The 21,477-nt window shown below is 36.8% G+C and overlaps 2 protein-coding genes across 2 annotated transcripts in view; one reads left to right on the forward strand and one right to left on the reverse strand.

Moving 5' to 3' along the window:
• The window catches only part of LOC111414325 (uncharacterized), a 190,907-nt gene that overhangs the window by 27,558 nt on the left and 141,872 nt on the right, over nt 1–21,477 (reverse strand). The window lies entirely within an intron of this gene.
• LOC139432030 (uncharacterized) lies at nt 8,467–10,149 on the forward strand. Its single transcript, XM_071200360.1, has one exon. It carries the CDS (start codon nt 8,467–8,469, stop codon nt 10,147–10,149), a length of 1,683 nt encoding a protein of 560 aa, XP_071056461.1.

Consider the following 21,477-nt stretch of genomic DNA (forward strand, 5'->3'; position numbering starts at 1 on the left):
GAAAGCGGAGGGTATGCTACGCACACAGCACCTAGGCCCCAACGGGCCCCTTGTACATCCTCCTACACTGTCTCCGGCTACATCAACCAGCCTAAGGAATTTCCGAAGGCTAGGATACAGCTCAGAGGTGTGTTCCTGATGCCATCTGTGGTCGGCCATTCCTCTCCGAAGTCTCTCATTCTGAGGTCTTGCAGAGTGGGGCATTCACACAAGATGTGTCGGACCGTCTCCTCGCTCTCTTTACAGAGGCGACAGAGAGGACTAATAGCAAGCTTAAGGTTATAAAGATGCTTGTTTACCTTACAGTGACCCGTGACGAGTCCTGTTACAGTTCGTAGAGCGTTTCTACCAAGCCTTACGAAAGACAAGGCTGCCTCTGCTAAAGGATAATGTAATACTTCCTTAGACAGATGGCAACCCTTAACCCTATCCCACCAGTTCATGAACTTTTTGTGGGTAAAATCTTTAATTATCTCAATCTGAGTTGATAAGGACGGAGCGATTATCGGTTCAGGCGAACATGGCGCTCGCTTGGCAGCCCTTTTGGCAAGCCTATCAGCGTGCTTGTTACCTGAACAAGTCGAGTGTCCTTTTATCCATTGAAGTATGACACAGTTATGCACTGCGGCCTTCTCCAATGTCAGATGACAACCCATAACAAGTCCTGAGGTAATTGTTATTCTACTCAGGGCTAAAATAGCTTGTCTACTGTCAGTATAAATTGTAAAAGTCTTACCTACCAAGTTGGATCTGACAATAACGTCAGCGGCAAGTTGTATGGCGATTAACTCCGCCTGTATGACGGTGGTACTTATACCTAAAGGTTCAGATACGTGGAGTCGGAGATCGTACGAGAAGACTCCGGCTCCAGCTCCTTCCCGTCTCTTTGAACCATCAGTGTAGATTTTAAGGCTGTTTTTTACCTCTACTTCTGTGGAGCTTGGGTGGGTGAGATATTTCTTCGTAAAAATGTGTTGTAGGGGTGTAAAGTCCATTACACACTCCAGAATTGGTGAGTAATCCACCATTTCATTCCAGAGATTGGCATTTTTACTATTTCTCTCACCCATTAGAATTCCTGCTGCTCGCAGTCGAGTCATGGTCACCAATGCCACCTCTTGGATGAACAAATGAAGTGGCGTTATGTTTAACATGTTTTCCATGGCTGCAGTGGGGGTAGTCCGCAGCGCACCTGTAACATACAAACACGCAAGTCTCTGTACTTTATTAAGTGCAGTAGTGGATGTAGACTGAAGGGTCTTTGACCACCATACTACTGCACCATAAGTAAGCATAGGTCGGATTACAGCCGTGTAAATCCAGAGGGCATTTCTGGGTGACAAACCCCATGTCTTACCTATAGCCCTCCGGCATTGACCGAATGCAACGTACGCTTTTTTTACTCTATTATCTAGGTGGGCTCTCCATGTCATTTTATTGTCAAGTGTGATGCCCAGATATTTAACTTCTTTTGACAATACCAATGGAGTATCAGCAAGGGATGGCATTCTGGGATTGCCAACCTTCCTCATCCGTGTGAAAAGAATCAACTCTGTCTTCTTAGGATTCACAGAGAGTCTTTGTTCGTCACACTATTGGCGTTATCGGTTGACGGTGATCGTCTTCACTTTGTTTACTTTGCTTCGCTTTGTCTATCCGAAGCACGCCGCCGCCACCGTCTTTGAACCCTATTCCGACTGCCATAAATTTTGCGATATGCATGTGTTCTATCGTGTCTAAATAAATAAAGATATTACGAAATAAAAATAAAAGCTTTACCTTTAACTGGTGTTGTGGCGCCTGGGACCGTCCAAGGAACCCAACTAATGTTTACTTTAGGAGTCAAATTTCTTCTCAGTTTGATTATTCGTTGTACGGTGTGTGGATAGTAGTTATTCGAATTTTTAAGCGTGCGGAATTGTGGCAAGTTAATTCACAATGAACAGATACAAGAGGAAGAGAAGCGAACTTTTGGCTTTAGAAGATGAATCAAATTCCCGTGATTTTTCTAGTGAAAGTGAGGATATTTACATGCCAGACAATGTTAGTTTAAGTGATAATGTAACTGAAAGTGAATTGTCATCTTCGTTAAGTACCAGTCGCTCTTCGTCTCGCATACAAACACAAAACGACTCTCACAAAAGCAAATTCGATACTTATTTTAACATTGAATTGAAAGGGACAAATCGAGATAAAATAGCCAGGTGCGGAATATGTATAAATTCGAAGGAAATTAAAATGGCACGGGGCAATACTACCGGTATAAGAAAACACCTACGCAGTAAACATCCAAAAGCATATTTTGAAATATATCCACAAGAAGAAAAACAACTGGCGGAAGCAAGTACTTCTAGACTTACTATTTCCGAAATGTTTGCTGTGAAACCGCAAATGAAGGTAAGCTATTAGGTAATTTTATAATTTAATTATTTTAACGCTACATAATTCTTGGATTTCTTGCCTGATTGTGTGATTGTCAGGTTCAGTATAAATTTTGTAGGCGACTTTTTAAAATACAAAAATGAAAAAATTAGAAAAATAATACGAAAAGCCGAATAAAATTGTTGGCAGTTTGATTAAAAAAATTTAAATTTTGCATATCTACATTTTTGTGCATCTTGTACAAAAAAATGGAATTTTTCCAATATAAATTGTATTTATTTTATACATCGAGCAAAAGAAATTAATGAAAAGTAACTTTTTTTTCATAAAATGAACAATAAAAAAGTTTCCATATGCATACTTAAGAGGACACACTGCATACCATCGATGCCCATATTTTTATTTATCGCATATTTGTGTTTTAAATATTGAAATCAATAAGTTTTCCAAACGGTTTCCAAACGACTACCACTACACTAAAGAGCAGAAAATAGAATGTAGGAAATAAAACTATTCATGCATCAATTATGTATTGCATATTGCATTACACAAATTGTGTCATTCGTCATTTGCCAAGTAGTTAGATAAATAGCTATTTTTTACCTTTAGTCCGTTTTATAAGATTTTGTCGCATTCCTTATTATTATTTTCAGAGCACATCAGTGAAAACAAAAAAGGAAAAAATTTTGATTCGTTGACCTTTTAATTTCTTCATTGACGAAGACACTCAGAATTTTTTTAAGGAAATATCTGGAGAGGATTTTCCAAAAAAAGATAGATTGAGAAGATTAGCAATGTTACGGTTCGACTGTCTAAATAAGAAAATGAATGAATGTTGATAGAGAATTCTTCGAAATTATCATTTACTATAGACGGCTGGACCTCTATCAGCGGCAGATCTTATTATGGAATTACAACACATTTTATAGATGACAATTGGGAATTGCAATCTATCGCTCTAGATTTTGTTCCTGCCCATGGGAAACATACAGGAAAAGACATCGCTCTTACGTTTTTCAAATGTCTTAACGCTAAAGGCTTAATCCACAAACTTCAAGGAATAACAATGGATAATGCCTCAGCAAATACATCTTTTATTAAAGAACTTCATGAACTTATTCCCGATTTAAATGTAGAGGACTGCCATTTTCGATGTTTTGGACATGTAATTAATCTGGCCGTGCAAGATTTGTTTAATTTTTTGAAATTAAATTCTGAAGCATATGAAGAATTGAGTGACGATAGTGTCGATGAAGAAGTTGAGGAAATTGAAGATAATTCTAATGCACTATGTAAAATACGTTCTATCTTTTCGAAAATTAAACGACCAGAGCAACTTTTAATTAAGTTTCGAAGTGCATGTGAAGCAACTGGTAATTCTCACCAATTGACACCTGTGTTGGATGTGCCTACACGCTGGAATTCCAGTGATGATATGTTGAAAGTAGCTCTTGAAGGTAGACATGGACTTGGTGTATTGTGTCAAAATGTTGGTGATTTAAAACCATATGCTCTTGAGGACAAAGAATGGATACTGCTAGAAGAAGTGCATAAATTACTAGCAAACTTTCAAATACTTTCCAAGAAACTCGCAGGAGAGAAGTACGTCACATTACATATGGTTGTTGTATATATCAATATACTAATTGATAATATTGAGAGCAAAATATTTGCATGGGACCGAAAGGCAGATCGAAACGCTGTCGAAGAGCAGCTTATTATTAGTTTTCAGGCTGCGAGAGACAAAATATTAAAGCATTATCGTAAAATTAATTGGATATATGCTGCAGTTTTAATTCTCGATCCGCGGCATAAGATAGAAGTTTTTGATATAACAAGATGGGGCCAAGAATGAAAAGAGACTTCGATTCAGAAATTTGAAGATGTTTATAAAGCCTATTTCCATCAATCAGAAGGACAACATTCGAAAGACACGGCATTGGAGGAACGAGAAGATTCTATAGCGGAAAAGTCGGATTTTGTAATTGATTTTGATGCTTTGTATGCAGTAAATCCTACGCCTTCCGAAGGAGAATGGATGCAGGAGCTTCAAAAATATTATTCTATGGCTCGATGTAATAAAGACACAGATATACTACAATGGTGGAAAATTCATGCTTCTGAATTTCCTATTCTAAGTTTAATGGCACGAGACCTCTTAAGCATACCGGCTACTTCAGTCCCGGCGGAAAGACTATTCTCACGTGCTGCGTTAACTATAAGAAAACATCGAAATCGGCTTAATAATAAATCTGCACGATGTTTGTTATGCCTAAATGATTGGGTGAAAAACAAAATCATTTGCGACCGAGACGGCTGAGGGCTGTTTTTTTTACTTATTTCATTTTTAAAATAATGTTAAGTTTTTATTTTGTTTAGATATATTACTTACAAATAAATTATGTTATCTTTCAACAAGTGTATTCTCTCTTCCGACTCTTACATTATAGCAAGTATTTAAGTATTCCTTATTGCACTGAATCAATAAGATTATGCATGACGAGACTTCGATACTTTTATGAGACTCTCGTACGAGAAGCGAGACGAGACGGGACTAGAGGTTGCGAGACGAGACTTGATACAAGACTTATTAGTTCATCCGCGAGACGAGACAAGACTTTACGAACATCTCGTCTCGTTGGTCTCATGCGAATCACTAGGTGGAGGTTACATGTTCAATTACTCATTGTGGAATGCATAGCCATTCTTCTGAAGTACGAGGTGTACTCAGTTCCAATGTACATACCTTGGGTGCTGAGGATTGCAAAAAGATACATACGCTGAAATCCCTTAATCTAATGGGTAGACATCTTATTCACAATATAACGCCAAATTCCACAATAGTTGTTCCCTTAGTTTTTCATGGCATGCTTGATAAAGAGGTAAATGAAAGGGTGAAACCTTTATTGAAAACGGCGAAACCTAGACGGATGTGGTTGTACAGGGTTCCGTTACCATTAAAGTAAGCGATTACAACGCTGTATTGAGTTTGGAACAAAATATGGTCAAATTAAGTGGTGGAACAAGTTGTCCCTACCTGGATGGATATTGTATAGATACATTTGGGGAAGTGGCGTGGAATATACTCCCAACCGTTGAGTGTACGTCAAAATATACTACTTTATACCATGGACCTCCAACACAGGTGACCATAAAAGATACCAACGGTAAATACGTGGTCGTAGAACATCAAGATCGTATTTTTGCCCTCAGCATTTTAAAAAGAAGTTACGTTTGTTACTCAGAAATATATTTAACTGAACACCCGAGATTGGTTCTGTACTTCGTCGAGAACCAGCAATTGATACCAACGTCTCATGTTATCAATCCTCGGGATGTTGATTTAATGGCTTATATCAATAGTGAATTTCACCGAAGTACTAAATGTTATAACGAATTACCAGTGACAGATAGCTCAAACGGAACCTATTTTATGGCTCCGTTGACGCACATTCTATCTAAGATGGGCGAAGAAGTAGATTGTAACGTGGCGACTCTACCAATGTTTCAATTAGAAGACAAATGGGTATCCATGGGTCCGCATCCAATCTTACAAAATCCACCTGAGAAACTAGAAGTAAAAGAAGAAGTGGTGTTTAAATTCACGCCCTTATATACCTTTGGGGCCGCTGGGTTGTACACACAAGAAGTATAACGCCGTTACGTACCGGAATCAACAACAAAAAAATTTTTGACCAAGATGGTTTTCCCTTAACCCTTCCGTGCCAACCCAAAAAAAATGAAAACACCGCCGAACGTCAACTAGCTCAGTGAAGATGGGGAGGTTCGTTAATTTATATCTGGCGCCACGTAATTTATTACAGCGATGTCCATCAATTACGAAATGTAGATGTTCAGGAATAGGGATAGGCACACAATGATCACATATACAAAATTTCTATAAAACACCTGATATTACAAAAAAAATAATTTGGTTTATTAAAAACAAAAAATTGAATTGTAGAAAGAAATTGAATAATAAAAAAAATGAAGATTCGAAAATATAAACTAAAGTATTATAACTCAAATTTAAATAAATGGGAAACCCACTGTTTTGGGAGAAGTTAAAATTAACTTTAAAATGAAAATAAAAAAAAACTGTAGAAAATATTCGGTAATAAAAAAAAATTCAACAAAAGAAACTGAAACTAATTAATCCCGATACGTTTTGTTTAAAGTACAAGCTTGTCTTTTGAAACGTAGTAAAACCAAAAAAAAATTCGACGAGAAAAAAAATAAATAAAAAAAATCACCCCAAAATTTAGATATTACCCTTACAATCTGAAATAATTTATTTGCAAGGTAAGTAAAATTTTTAAATGTTTATAGTAAATTCTCAAATATAAGTATTATTAACCTTTGAGGGTGGGGGGAGGTTGATTATCATCTGTGCCAGTTCCTCTCAGGTCATGGCTGCTTTAAAGCTTACCTCTACAAGTTCAAGCGAAGTCCCACCGAGGCATGTGTAAACTGTGGGAAAAAAGATGATGCAGAGCATACCTTTTACAAGTGCGAAAAATGGATAGAGAAAAGAAGACAAGTAGCAGAACAGATAGGAGAAGTTATTACACCAGAGAATACCGTACATCATATGCTCGAAGGAGAAGCCCGGTGGAAGATAATAGCAGACTATGTAAGGACCATATTGGTGGAGAAAGAGAGAGAAGAATGGCAGGCACAGAGAGAAGCCAATAGAGATGGGGCAAATGAGACAGAAACTGAGTGACAGTAAATTAAGAATGGGGGTGGATCGGGGGGGATTACCCCCCCTCCCGGTATGTATTGTCTGATAGTGCAAGGCAAAAAGCTTGTGTATGTTTTGTACAGATAGTCAAAAGGAGCATAGAAGAAATGGCGTTGTGGCGAGGAAAATGACAGTCAAGGGAGGTGGAAGGATGGAGATGAGGCCGATCATGGCCAGGGGGGGGAAGGAGATAAACCGTCCCCCCCTTCTCCCGGTATGTATTAAGAGTAATGCAAGACAAAAAGCTTGGTTGTGTTTGTATTGTCTAGATGGGAGTAGAACAGAGAGAGTGATGAGAAGGGAAGGAGGAAGCGCAGAATGACCTCGCGGGGGGGCGCACTATGCCCCCCCGTTCCCGGTACGTATTATTGGTGATACATAACAAAAAGCTTGGGTGTGTTTGGTTTTTGTGTAGACATGAGGAGAGAAAGTCGAAACAGCCCGGAGGGCTGATGGGTAAAACGCGACAGCGTAGTTCCGGCCTTCCGAGAAGGGTGAATTGAGGAAAGGGGTTTTTTAGACGGTCGAAGACCTACACAGGCTTCAACCCGTCACTACCAGGCCGCTCAAGAACATAGGCCTGGTGTCTGGCTGCAGATTTTTCCCCAACCTCCCGAAAAAAAAAAAAAAAAAAAAAAGGGTTGGGTTGGGTTGGGTTGGGTTAGTTCACACCGAGCGTTCAACGGGTGAACATCGTTAAACAGCGTAGCGGTTTGATTGTTGAAAAAATATCGAAAAAATGTGAATTTGCGCGAAACTAATTAGATAGTGACTAATTTACAAGGTGATATTAAGCCTAGTGGTAGATTTATAGGATAGAAACCTTTAAATTCCGTGTTTTTGTGTGTTTTCCTAAAAGCGAACCTAGACGCTAAACAATGTGTTTTTGTGCCGTTAATTTAGCAACTCTAGTTGAGTGCTAGGTGTTTTCCGTTTCGGAAATCTAAAACAATAAGGTAGGAACAGTTTTTTGGTTGCGTACACGTATTTTTGTGTGTTAAATTAGTTTTTTAGTCGTTTGTTTATTTTCTGCATGAAAATAAATGGCGACGATGTCCGTGGTGCGCGTGCGCGTGTACGAGTCGTGATAAGTACGGGGCGATAGACCTTCATCGTTTAGTGCGGCTGCGGCCGCTCCCGCAGACGGGTGACCCACGCTGATTTTTATTGACACTCTATCTTGATTCGAATTTGCGATCTTTTTCTTTGAGAAAAATTTATTTTTTTTGATTTTAATTATGGCGATGAATAGTGGCAATCTAGGGCGTGTTAAGCCTCATGAAAGAAGCTTTTCGGTAGGTAGCGTATCACAAAAAAAGAGAAAGGTTGTGGATACATCAATGGAAAAGGACTTGGATGTGGACCCTTATAAAAAAATTGAGATATCGGAAGTTTTTGTATTAAAAGAGAGTATAGAGGCAATTACAAAACTGACAAATGGTTTGTCCGAAAAGATTGAACAGAACACAAGCCGTATAATAAAGGATTTAATTGGTAGATTACAAAAACAAGTGGATGCGATAAATAAGAGAACAATACAAGAATGGATTGAGAATCATAAGTACGCGGAGGTGGAAAAAATGATGCATGATTCGGACATACAAACGGATCCTCCAAAAATGGTAGACATGGGAACGCAAACGAGAGAAGTTGGTACGGTGGAAGAATTTTCTATAACTGATAAGTATTCGGACTGGCGTTTGGTAGCGGATAGAAGTTGGACAGAGGATGTATATAAAAATACTGAGAATAAAGAAGGAAATCCAAACAATACAGAGGATTCGACTATTAAGGTTATGTTGGTGGAGCCAGGCGACCCAGCTATGGAAAAGGGAATCCAAAAACTCTTAAAGGACCGATTTCCAGAGTTGGCGCATGTCAAGGATGATATAGGCTTTGTCGAGCAAACATATAGGTTTGGAACGAAAGATAATTTAAGAACAGGTTCTAGAAAAATTTTTAAAATTGTATACGACGGATCGGAAGAGGACCTTTTTAATAAAATCATGGCCTTAAAAAATGAAACCGAAAACGAGTGTAGTATTGCAACACATATCGTGGAGGGAGTTAATTTGGAAAGACTTAAAAAGATGTTTGAGGGTATTTTCCACAATACTAAGACTAAGGTTACTATATATATGCCGAAAAACTATTTGCTACAAAAACAGGAAAAGCCACAAAAAGAAAGAAAAACGTACGCTTTAGTTATAGGCAACAATGAGAAGACCTATAAAGAGTCACTGAAAACTGTCAAAGAAGCGCTAAAAAACACAAAATGTAGTGATGTGATTAAAAATATTAGAAGCACAAAAGATGGAAAAGTTATTCTAACTACAGAAAAGAATGAAAAGGCATTGAGTGAGATGCAAAAAGCAATAGTTCATCTTCAGGGGGAAAATACTAGCATCAAAAGAATAGGTGAAGAGGTGGATACTATACATGTAAGAGGCATGGATGCAATTGTCGATAAGGCTGAGGTGATAGAAGCAATAGAAGCTGCGCTAGGTAAAAAAAATGTGATTGTCCGCATGAGCGAATTGCGACCTATGAGAAACAACACACAAGCGGTTACTCTTACACTAAAAAAAATGGATGCAAGTGATTTAATGAATAAGGGGCCGGTCAGAATAGGATATACCAGCTGCAATCTGGAAAAAAGACTAAATGTCATGAGATGTTCAAGATGTTGGGAATATGGACACGAAACATGGAGATGTAAGGGCACAGATAGAGCCAAACTGTGTTACAGGTGCGGGAAGAAAGACCACATAGTGGCAGATTGCAAAAATGAAGAAGCATGTCCTCTTTGTGAAGAGGAAGGACATAGAGCAGGTTCAGGTAAATGTAAAATATTCAAAAAAGAATTGGCATCTTTAAGGAAGAAACAGCAAAAAGAGCTTGCGAAGAGAAGCGACGATGTGATGGAAGTTCAGGTCCAAAATGCTGACCTGTACGAAATCAATGAAAATATTGAATGTGAAGACAAACAATTAAGTCTTCAACAAAGTAGGTTAGACAATTAAATTCAACGTGCATAATATTAAAATAATACAGACAAATATGAATAAGAAGTTAGAAGCTATGGACCTTTTAAAAAAAACAATTATCAGTGAAAGGGTTGATGTGACAGTGGTGTCGGAACCAAATAAAAGACGTGTTGAAAATGAAGCAAACTGGTTTTGTGATACTAAGCAAAGTGTAGCCATACAGATTAACAATAAAGAACTTAAGATTTTGAAACAGGGAGATGGGGAAGGTTTTGTCTGGTTGCAATTAAAGGGTGAACTGTCCATAATAGGTTGCTATCATCCACCAAACGAACAGATAATAAATTTCCAAAAAAGATTAGATCAAATGGGTGTACAAATCAGAAAAATAACTGAAAAATCCGTAATTGTAATGGGTGATTTTAACGCCAAGTCTACAGAATGGGGTGCTCCGATAACTGATAACAGAGGAGAGATGCTCTCAGAGTGGGCAATGTCTTTGGGATTGAAGATTTTAAACAATGGAGAAGCGACATGGTCAAGAGGTGACAGAGAATCTCATATAGATGTTACTTTATGCAATGATAGATGGCTAGAAAACGATGTAACATTTAATATATTAGAACACGAAAACTTGAGCGATCACAAAGACATACTGGTTGAAACTAAAACTCAAAGCGAAATAGTGGATTGCAGTAAAACTGTGTTGAGGTGGAAAGTTCGAAACGTCTCTGAAGACGCATTGAGAAAAGTTATAAAAACGGAAACCTGTGATTGGCAAAGTAAAGGGTTTGGAACTCCTACTGGTTTAATGCAGGTAACTACAAACATTTGTAACAGAGCTTTTGGAAAAAAGAAAAATATCAAAATCAGAGAAGGAGTAATCTATTGGTGGACGAATAAAATCCAGGAGTTAAAAAAGAACTGTTGTAAACTCCGAAGAATGGCTATCAAAGCAAACAAAACTAGTTTAAATGAACAGGAAATTCGTAAACATCAGGAGAATTATAAAGAAATGAAAAAGCAACTAACCAAAGAAATAAAACAAGAAAAAAGAAAAGCGTGGGACAATTTAGTTGAAGAGTTGGAAAACGATATTTGGGGGGACGCATACAAAATTGCGACCAAACGGTTTAAGATTGCAAAGCCTACTACTCATAGTAATGAAGAAACGGAAGAGATAATAAGAAACTTGTTTCCGGTCGATAAAGTCCATAGATGGACTATAGATCTGGAAAGTAATCCACCAAAAATCACTAAGGAAGAAGTTATTGCTGCGGCTAGGTCTCTTCGTAAGAAAAAAGCTCCGGGACCGGATGGTATTCCGGCAGAAGTAGTGACAGCGATAACGGAAGTGATACCAGAATTACCAATAAAAGTATTGGGTCAGTTAATTGAAGAGCAGACATTTCCTATGATTTGGAAAAGCGCCCGACTCGCCCTTATAGAAAAGCCCAAGAAAAACAATGATGAACAAACATCGTATAGACCGATTTGTTTGTTGAATGCATGGGCAAAAGTATACGAAATTATTATGAGAAACCGAATTACAAACCATATGACATTTACAGGCCACAATATTTCAGAAAGACAATACGGTTTCCGGAAAGGAAAATCTACCTTGAATGCTATTCAAAAGATAAAGGATGTGGTGGAAAATAGTAATAAGTTCAAAAGAGGAAAGAGAGAGCTGGTGGTCATGATATCACTTGACGTTAAAAATGCGTTTAACTCACTACGATGGGATAAAATAGTACAAGCGGTGCATGAAAAATACATTCCAAACTATTTAGAAAATATTATTAAAAGTTATCTCTCGTATAGACAGATAGAGTATGATGGAAGTATTTATGAAATTAGCAGAGGAGTTCCACAGGGCTCAGTGCTGGGACCTTTATTGTGGAACATCGCATACGATGAAGTTCTTCAATTAGAATCAACAGGAGTCAAATTAATGGCATACGCGGACGATTTGGCGCTAATAGTAACCGGCAAAAATGAAGAAGAAGTAAAATATAGAACTCAAAATGCGTATATAAGGATAGCGGGATGGATGAAAGAACAGGGCTTGGAGCTAGCTGCGCACAAGACCGAAGCAATTATATTAAAAGGAAGAAGAACCGTAACGGAAATGTGTTTTAATCTACAAAATGGAATAATTAATACATGCAGGACAATGAAATATCTTGGAGTAATACTCGATAACAACTTGAGATTCACCGCTCACGTGAGAGAAACAGTAAATAAAGCAGACAGAGTCAGAACGGCGCTGTGTAAAGTAATGCCCAGAACTAGGGGACCATCACAATATAAAAGAAAGATCCTGTGTCAAGTGGTTACCTCAATAATCCTTTATGCTGCACCTGCGTGGAAAGATGCACTCAAATACGAACTGTACAGAAATAAGCTACAAACCGTTAACAGGAAGCTGGCAATAAGCTGCATCGCCGGGTACAGAACGATCTCCGGTTCAAGCGCTGAAGTGTTGGCAGGATTGCCACCTTTAGATCTTCTTGTGGATGAAAGGGATCAAATTTACAGGCATGGTAAAGAGCATAAGATGGCAGCTAGAGAGGAGTTGGTCGAGAAATGGCAGATAAGATGGGAAAGATACACAGGTTGGGCCGGTAAACTGATAACTAGTGTGAAGCCATGGATAAATAGGAAATGGGGAACCTTGGACTTCTATGTGACCCAGGCGCTCTCAGGACACGGAGTATTTGGAACATATTTAAAGAATATACGAAAAAGCGAAACAGATCAGTGCTGGTATTGCCAGCTAACAGATACACCGGAACATACACTCTTCTTTTGTGAAGAATTTAAAGTGATAAGAGGTAGGGCGGAGGAGATCTGCAAGTGTAGGCTGCAGAAGGAAAACATAGTGGCGGTAATGTTAGAAACGGAGGAAAAATGGCACACAGTGGTGGACTATGTAAGGGAGATTATGATGAAAAAGGAACTGGATGAAAGATTGCGACAAGATGGATGCGAAGAAGAACAGGGGAGTTTTTAACTAAACGACGATTACCAAGCCCAGGATCTACTTCAGAGGAATCCCTGCGATAAAGTACGACAAACTAAGTTTAAAATGGCCATTGCATTACAAGTACGGCTCAAACCTCGATGAAAGCTCTCATGAGCGATTCCGAGGGGAAAGAGGAGAGGGTTTAGTGGGTAGCACGTTTTTTTTAGTGTAGCCCCACACTCCCGGCTGATGTAGATCTTCCAACGTTAACATCTTAGGCGCAATCAGCCGGGGTGCGTAATAGCATTCCCTCCACCTCAGCGCCAAAAAAAAAAAGGGTTGGGTTTCGTAGCGATTCAACACATTAATGAACACAAAATAACTTTACATATACGTTCTGACCTTGATACGGGTAAGATTCTTCTTTATGCAGCGATTCCTCTGGAGAGGGAAAGTATTCGGAGTCGGCAGAGGGGAGGCACTCCACCATACAATTATATTATTTGATTTTTTTTCTTTTTGGAATGGAAAAATCCCAATGTAAAAATCCAAAGAAACTATTCCCGGAATAATAATATCCCAAAATAGGAGGCCTAAAAATTAGTAAATGGACGATACAAAAAAATTAGAAAAGGAGGAGAAAGAGAAGAAAGAAAAGGAATTGTTAAATTATTAAGTTAAACAAATTTTTTTTTTTTTGAATTATCAAATATTATAAGTATTGATTGTGTCTGAATAAATGATTGAATGATTAAATTTCTATTAAATTACTATGACATACCTCAGATGTTAAAGGCCTCGCACGTGTGAAAAGTAAATCGACTCAAAACGCAAAATAGCCGGGTTAACCGTAAGAAAGAACTTAAACTTGTTCTCAAATAAATTGTCGATGTGATGATCCCGATTAATTCGGATGCGTTAAATCAAATTATGACCAAATGAATCACTCAAAATGTCAACCAAAACGCCTACACAACGACGTTACACGTTGAGTCTCGTGCCACCAAAAAGAGTGAGACTCCCTCTTCGAAAACCTAAATCCAATTTCGAAAAAAAAAACTTGACCTGCGCGCAATAACTTTTCCGTATGAAATTTAAAATAAGTAAAGAATTAAGAAAATGACATCTATTAAAGAGAAGGCGAAATATAAGAAAAGAATAGAAACTATCGTACCGGGAGTTAACGTCATTGACCGTCGTCTTAGATTATAATGGTTTTCCGCGCGTCGCGATGCTAACAATAATCGCTCGTGTATTTCTTTATATAATTGTCCAAATTCGCGTTTCCGAACCTGATTATACCCTTTTGTCAGTGTTTCCCCTTTACCGCCGTGAAAATTACCATCAATGATCATTTCCCGACCGTAGTTTACAAAGTAAGGAGAATATCCGGTAGTCTCATGGTTAGATGTACGTAACGCGCACACTACCTTCGGAAGGAAAAGATCCCACCTGCGGTGGTTATCATTCACATAAGCAACTAGCATTGTTTTAATGGTCCGGTTGACTCTTTAGACTGCGCGTGGTAAAAAGGAGTGAACTTACTTCGAATATTGTACGATTTCAACAGTTTTTCATACGCATTTGGCCTAAATTGTACTCCGTTATCCGACAAGATTACCGCCGGGACTCCGTATGTTAAGAAGATTCCTTCTTCCATACAACGAACGACCGCCGAAGCAGTAGCTTCTCAAGGGGAAACAAACCGGAAACTTACTGAATATATCCAGGACGACCAGGATATAATATAACCTCGAGAACTTCGCGGTAAAGGTCCAATTAAGTCCGCACTAATATATTGCCATGGTTTACAAGTCATTACATGACTTTTCATTAACCCTATAGGACCCTTCTGTTCTGGCTTTGTTTGTTGACAAATTTTGCAATTCTTAACGTATCTACACACATCGGTTCGCATCTTTGGCCAATAATAGCGTTGAGCCAATCTACTTAAAGTCTTATAATTCAATAAATGACCTCCACTTTCTGCCCTATCATGCATCTTTATCAATAGTTCTAATCTATCGTTTTTTGATACAACTATTTTCCACTCATTATCATTTGACAATCCTGGATATTTAGGAGTAACCCTTTTGTACAATATGTTATTTTCCATGCGATAACAAGGATATTTATTACGACGATTAGCGACATTCTCTTTTAAATTTTCTAACCACGGATCTTCTCTTTTCGTACCTACAACTACTTCATCTATCTCTAGTTTAACCGATCGCGATAACGCATCCGGCACTACATTATCTTTGCCTTTCCGATGTTCTACGATAAAGTTGTATTGTTGTAACCTAACTGCCCATCTAGCTAATCTACCTGACGGTGATTTAAGGTTGTGTAACCATTTTAAAGAATAATGATCTGTTATAACTTTAAACTGAGTGTGCTCTATATATGGCCTAAGTTTTTCTACGGCCCACAAGACAGCTAGGCATTCTTTCTCAGTAACACTGTATTTTCTTTCCTGATTGGTTAGTGCTCGACTTAGATAACAAATAACTGATTCACCTGAAAGTCCCTCTTGTGTTAAGATTGCTCCGATTCCGTAATCCGACGCGTCAGTTTGTATAACAAATTCTTTTGTGAAATCCGGTCTCGCTAATATCGGTGCCGTTACTAAACATTCCCGGATTTTTAACCACGCACGATTACATTCGTCCGACCACTCTATACCCTTATTGTTTTTCTTTAATAACGACGTAATTGGGGACATGACCGAGGAGAAGTTTGGTACAAACCGTCGGTACTTATTGTTGAAAATTTGTAATTAGTGTTAAGAAACTTTTTAATAATTTCAATAACAAGGTAATTATTTACAGATAAGCTATGTGTGGGGGTTTTCTCACATATTATAAATAAATAATCAGTATTTTTATAAATTGATTTTGTATTCGTAAAAATAAAAATTGACTTCCTTTGGCTGAAGTCTATTGAATAATAATAATAAATGAATTTATACATAATAACGTAAAAAAAGAATAACCGATTTCTTGATTTTTGAAAAGTAATTAAAATCAATATGGCAGGGAATATGTGCAACACCACACTATGACTTATTATAACCTCACATTAAAATTTGTAATTTTAGATGCCCGTTTCATGCGCAATTAAAAATTTTCATTCGAATTATGTTGTGTCAACAGTTATCGGTTTAAATATATCGTTTTTTAACATACCCAAAGAGGAAGATTTTCGTAAACTATAGCTGATAAAATGTAAAGAGGAAGTTACCGTTACAACAGCAAGGGTCTGTTCATTACATTTTCGTCCTGAAGATTTTGAACGCGACCTACGTGCGGAACTATTGCAATTGAAACATAGATGGATTGTAAAAAAACTTAAGTTTTCGCATCCGGAATTGGGCAATTATTCGTATCAACGTAAATGTGATCATAATTATTGCGCACCATCATGATTAGAAAGGCTATCATTTGGGGGTCTTTCGATGCCTTCCAATGACTTCAAAAACCTACTATTTGACATGGAATTTGAGATTAAGAAAGCTGTCAGCGAATGAGATAAACCACGATTAAAAAATTTCAAGAAAATTGTTTAAGCAAATTTCATCAAAATTTGATGAACAATACCATCATGTAGTACGTTTTTTTATTCGACAACGATTATTTATTCGAATTAACTTTTTAAATGAAAAGTATGAATCGTTAAAAAAATCAAATGTGTTTAAAAGAAAAATCAATAAATTTAAACAAATGTTGAATAAAAAATAAAACTATAATTTGTTTTATTAAAATCTTTTGTATCCGTTTTCATCTCGATGCAATTAGTGAACAGGTTTTGAATAAAGTTGTACTAAGATATGTAACAGCATTATTATTTTTTTTATGTTTTGTATCTTGGTTTGCTAATTTTTCACCGTTTCGTTGGTATCCCCCTTTTTTCCCGTATTTTGATGTCCTCTTTGGATTTATTTTATATTTTGTTGGATATTAACTGATACTCTCCAGTTTGGATATTTCACCTTCAAACCATTTGTGATATTTGTAATTTTTGGTGACGTCCTTTGGCAAGATACCTACGTTACCGACTGTAATGCAACATAACCTTAAGCCTTCCGGTTTACCGCGCTTTTAACGTGTAACAACTCAGTTGACAACTACCTTACTTTAATTATAATTGAAGAGTTTGGTGCAATAATCGACTAAACACCATTTTTGGGTAAAATGATATTTTGCTTGTGTCCGTCTATTTTAGGTACCGGCCATCGTTGGGTGCAAGAATCGTCTACGTATAATACACGGTATGCTCTACAGGTTTACATAGCCAGATCTTGCAACCAACAACCTTACGCTATAAAAATTTATTTTGTTTTCGTTCGTGGCAATGACAGGCCATGTGCAGCACATGGCCGGTTCTTACACCAAACGTAAACGGTCCTAACCTATAAAACGTGTTGTCGAGCGTGTCCTATGTTCTAAAAGAATGGTGGATTTAGATCCATCAATGTTGTCTGGACATTGACCCAGACTACACAGTGACACTAAACAGTGATAGCAGTGACAGTTCTCTACAAAACGGCAACAATACTGATACAGGTGATTCGTCCAAAGGAAGAAAGCGGATTAGGGTTCCTAGTAAGTGGAAACGGAATGTAAGGAAGACAGCAAGAAATAGTGGAAAGCGTGAGAACTGTAGTGAGAAAAATGTGTATCAATAAAAAATGATTGAAATGGAATTTTCTTTGTTTTGCTCTAACCTTGTTAATAATTGACATCCTAATAGCAGTGTAACTTCTTAGCGTTGCCATATGGCAACGCGGATTATCTCGTAACTTTTATTAGTTTTTGATAATATATATTTAAAATGTCCTTATATACGACAAAGTAATAGTATTATACAAAAAAAATTTAAAAAAATATAAGTATAATTAAGGGTTAAAAAACAAGGGTAAATAATAAATTCCTTCTATTGAAACAGCACTAATTATTATGTTGTTATGAACAAATTCATTTCAAACAATTTCATTTAGATTGCTAATACCATCGAGGTGTATGAGCACCTCGATGGTATTAGCAATCGAGGTTGTCGTTTTGTGTATGAGCACAGAAACATTAATTAGAAAAATAACGGAAAATAAAATTCCAAGCGATAGAAACATTATAAACAATGTAACAAACTATATTTGAAAAAACATCAGGAAATATTGATAATTTATTTCCTACATTAAAAAATCATTATATGGACGAACATCCATATTTTTTGATTAAAACAATTATAAAACCCTATGTAAAAATTCGAATGTACCATTTAGCCAAATTGTACAATGAGAAAATGTTGGGTCCTCCTGCAAGGCAGAAGTTGAACAAACTTATATTATTTAGCCACCAATAAAAATTTTATAAAATAAAAGGCTTATTATACATTATTATTCATTAATTTATTAATTATTATTTATTATTATTTACATATCTTATTTAATATTTTGACCGCCATTGCTCACCAAAATTAAACATTTCTTTGTTTTACTATTACAAAATAATCCTATAACAAAAATACTTCCAATCTCTAAATGTTAAAATAATATGAATATTACCCTGAAAATTAATTTACAAATTCCTATTACGGATATGCTTCAGCTGCTTTGCTAAATAGAGAAAGACGGTAAAATGCTAATATTAGTGATCGGCCGATACTGATTTTTTTTGCCGATACCGATATTTTAGTTGCCGATATAATATCGGTATCGGCACCACATTTTTAAAAGATCTATAACTATTCCATATTTAATATACACTAATAAAAGTAAAAATTATCTGTTAAATTGTATGAAAATTACGTTTTTTTTTTCATGAAAATTAAAACTTCGATTCTAAGTATCGGGTCGCAATAGATATTTTATTTTGTTAATTTTACTTCATATAATGGCTTTAATGCCATTAAAAGTTAACCTATACGTGTTGTTTAGTTTGGTTAAAAACGTTTTTTTTTTCATTGACCAACAATTAATAAAAATTAAAAAGAAATAATTTATAGTTGTTTTATTATAAAAAAAAAAATGTTCAACAGGTTTGTACTTTCAAATATACAGGGGTGTGTCTAAATTAATGCGAAAGATTTTAAGGGTGATATTTCAGCGAAAATTAAGGGGGGTCTTTCATATAACTTTTTGGTGAAAACCACTTCTCCTCCCTCTACTATTACAGCCCTCTAAAATTAGGGGAAAAAATCTGCAACTTTCTTATCTCTTGACATTTTACAACTAACAAATTGTTAGTTTGATCACCAAAAATAAAATAATGCTGAGATCAATTAGACATAACTTCATTTTTTTTACTAATAACAACCAATCTGAATTAATTCACTTGAGCTTGTGTATTATTTTATCTTTTTATGAACAAACTAACGATTTCAGGAAAAAATGTTAAGAGACAAAAAGGTTGCAATGGCAACCAAATATAGATCCTAATGCGAACATACCTATAAATAAGGACACTTTTAAATAATATGGTGGATACTGGTGAAGATTTCTTCCGTTTACTTGAACAAACTTATCCAGCGCAAAGGCAGCTCCTTAATGATATTGTTAAGCCGCCGCCTACTATCAACGAAATTTTAAGTGAATGGCCAGTGATTTTTAAATTAGAATCAATTGAATGGCATTTTAAAAAATTGCCCAGCAAAGATCTAAGCTGTTTCTCAGATAGCCTTACGTCGAAGGCGCAAAAAAATATCGAATTTAGCATAGGTATAAAAAAGACTGTGCCGAAATTGAACTTGACCGAAAAAGATTTACCTAGAGGACTATTCGTAGTGTGGTGAATAAATTTGACGCTACTGGTTCAGTAAACAAGTCACTCACAATAACTCGACCTTTCGCAGCCCACAACTAGGCGAATTTTGCGTCGTGACTTGGGCCTGCACCCGTACAAAATTCAACTGACCCAGGAGCTGAAGATAAACGACCATAGATAACGACGTGTGTTCACTAAATGGGCCTTGGAGCTGTTGGAAACTGACTCTAATTTTCATAAAAAAATCATCTTCAGCGACGATGCCCATTTCTGGATGAATGGGTGCGTCAGTAAACAAAATTTCCGAATTTAGGACGATATGGACATCAATAACATGTGGATTCAACAGGACGGCGCTACGTGCCACACAGCTCATGTCACATTGGATATTCTGCACAAGCAATTTCAGGGCAGGGTCATTTTACATGGAGGGGATGTGAACTGGCCACCAAGATCGAACGATTTGACCCCCTTAGACATATTCTTGTGGGGTTTTCTTCAGTTGCAGGTCTATGCGACAAATAACATCGGCCCTGCAAGCCAACATAATCCATATCATCGGTCAAATTCAGCCAAAATTGAACATCTAGGTTCACGGGCAGAAAGACCCTGGTCGGTAGCCCTATTCTACCCCGTATATTGTATGTATATATACAGGGTGTTAAAAAACAAACTTTACACACGGTGGCAGGTGATAGTAGAGATAAAAACAAGAAAAAAATCCTAATACACATAGGTCCAATACGCCAATGAATTTTTTTGTTTGGGGACATTTAAAAGGTATTGTTTATGCCACGGAAGTTTATACAGAAGATGAACTTTGGCAGAGAATAGTAGTCGGTTGCCAGCAACTAAGAAATCAAACTGCTTTCAATCGAGTGCGTAATTCTCTTCGACAACGAGTACAACTTTGTTTACAAGAGGAAGGACGACAGTTTGAAAATCTTCCGCGATAACGAGTGTGCTAAATGCGTTGCGTGTTGTAATTTTTTTTTTTGTAAAAGCCGTATCTCGGAAAATAAATGAGTATTGGACCTGTGTATTAGGATTTTTTTCTGCATATCGGCGTATTCCGCAAATGTGAATTGAACCATTGCGAAAATAAGCCAGCTTAAATAAGAATAAGTCACAAAATGTTTATTGACATGCAGTTTCTGCGGCTGTTGTTTTATCGCGTTAATGGTAACGCGATATCGCATTCAAATTTAAAGCTGACAATGAAAATTTAAAAATTCCATATCTCGAAAACCAATGAGTATTGGACCTATGTGTATTAGGATTTTTTTCTTGTTTTTATCTCTACTATCACCTGCCAGCGTGTGTAAAGTTTGTTTATTAACACCCTGTATAAATGTATTGATACCATTACTCTTATTTATTTTATTTTATGTACTAAGGGTTCAGAATAAAATTTGTTTTCTTTTTCTTGGACATCTGGGTTGCGCGCCACCCAGCGAAGCCGCGGAGGACATTTACCCGCTGTTTTATTCCACACATAATGGCATCGATAGGCCTTTCAAACGAATAAAAAATTTCGATGATATCTAACACACACTTTGTTTTTTTTAACTTTAAAAATAGGAAGCGCTTAATGAAAGACCCGTTATCTCTGCTATGAATTTCTTCTCCTTATAC

This window comes from Onthophagus taurus, chromosome 11 (assembly GCF_036711975.1).
Source record: "Onthophagus taurus isolate NC chromosome 11, IU_Otau_3.0, whole genome shotgun sequence".
NCBI lineage: Eukaryota > Metazoa > Arthropoda > Insecta > Coleoptera > Scarabaeidae > Onthophagus > Onthophagus taurus.

What these genes read in the sequence shown, in the direction of transcription:
- LOC139432030 (XM_071200360.1), top strand. Translation starts at nt 8,467, where the DNA reads ATGGAAAAGGACTTGGATGTGGACCCTTATAAAAAAATTGAGATATCG.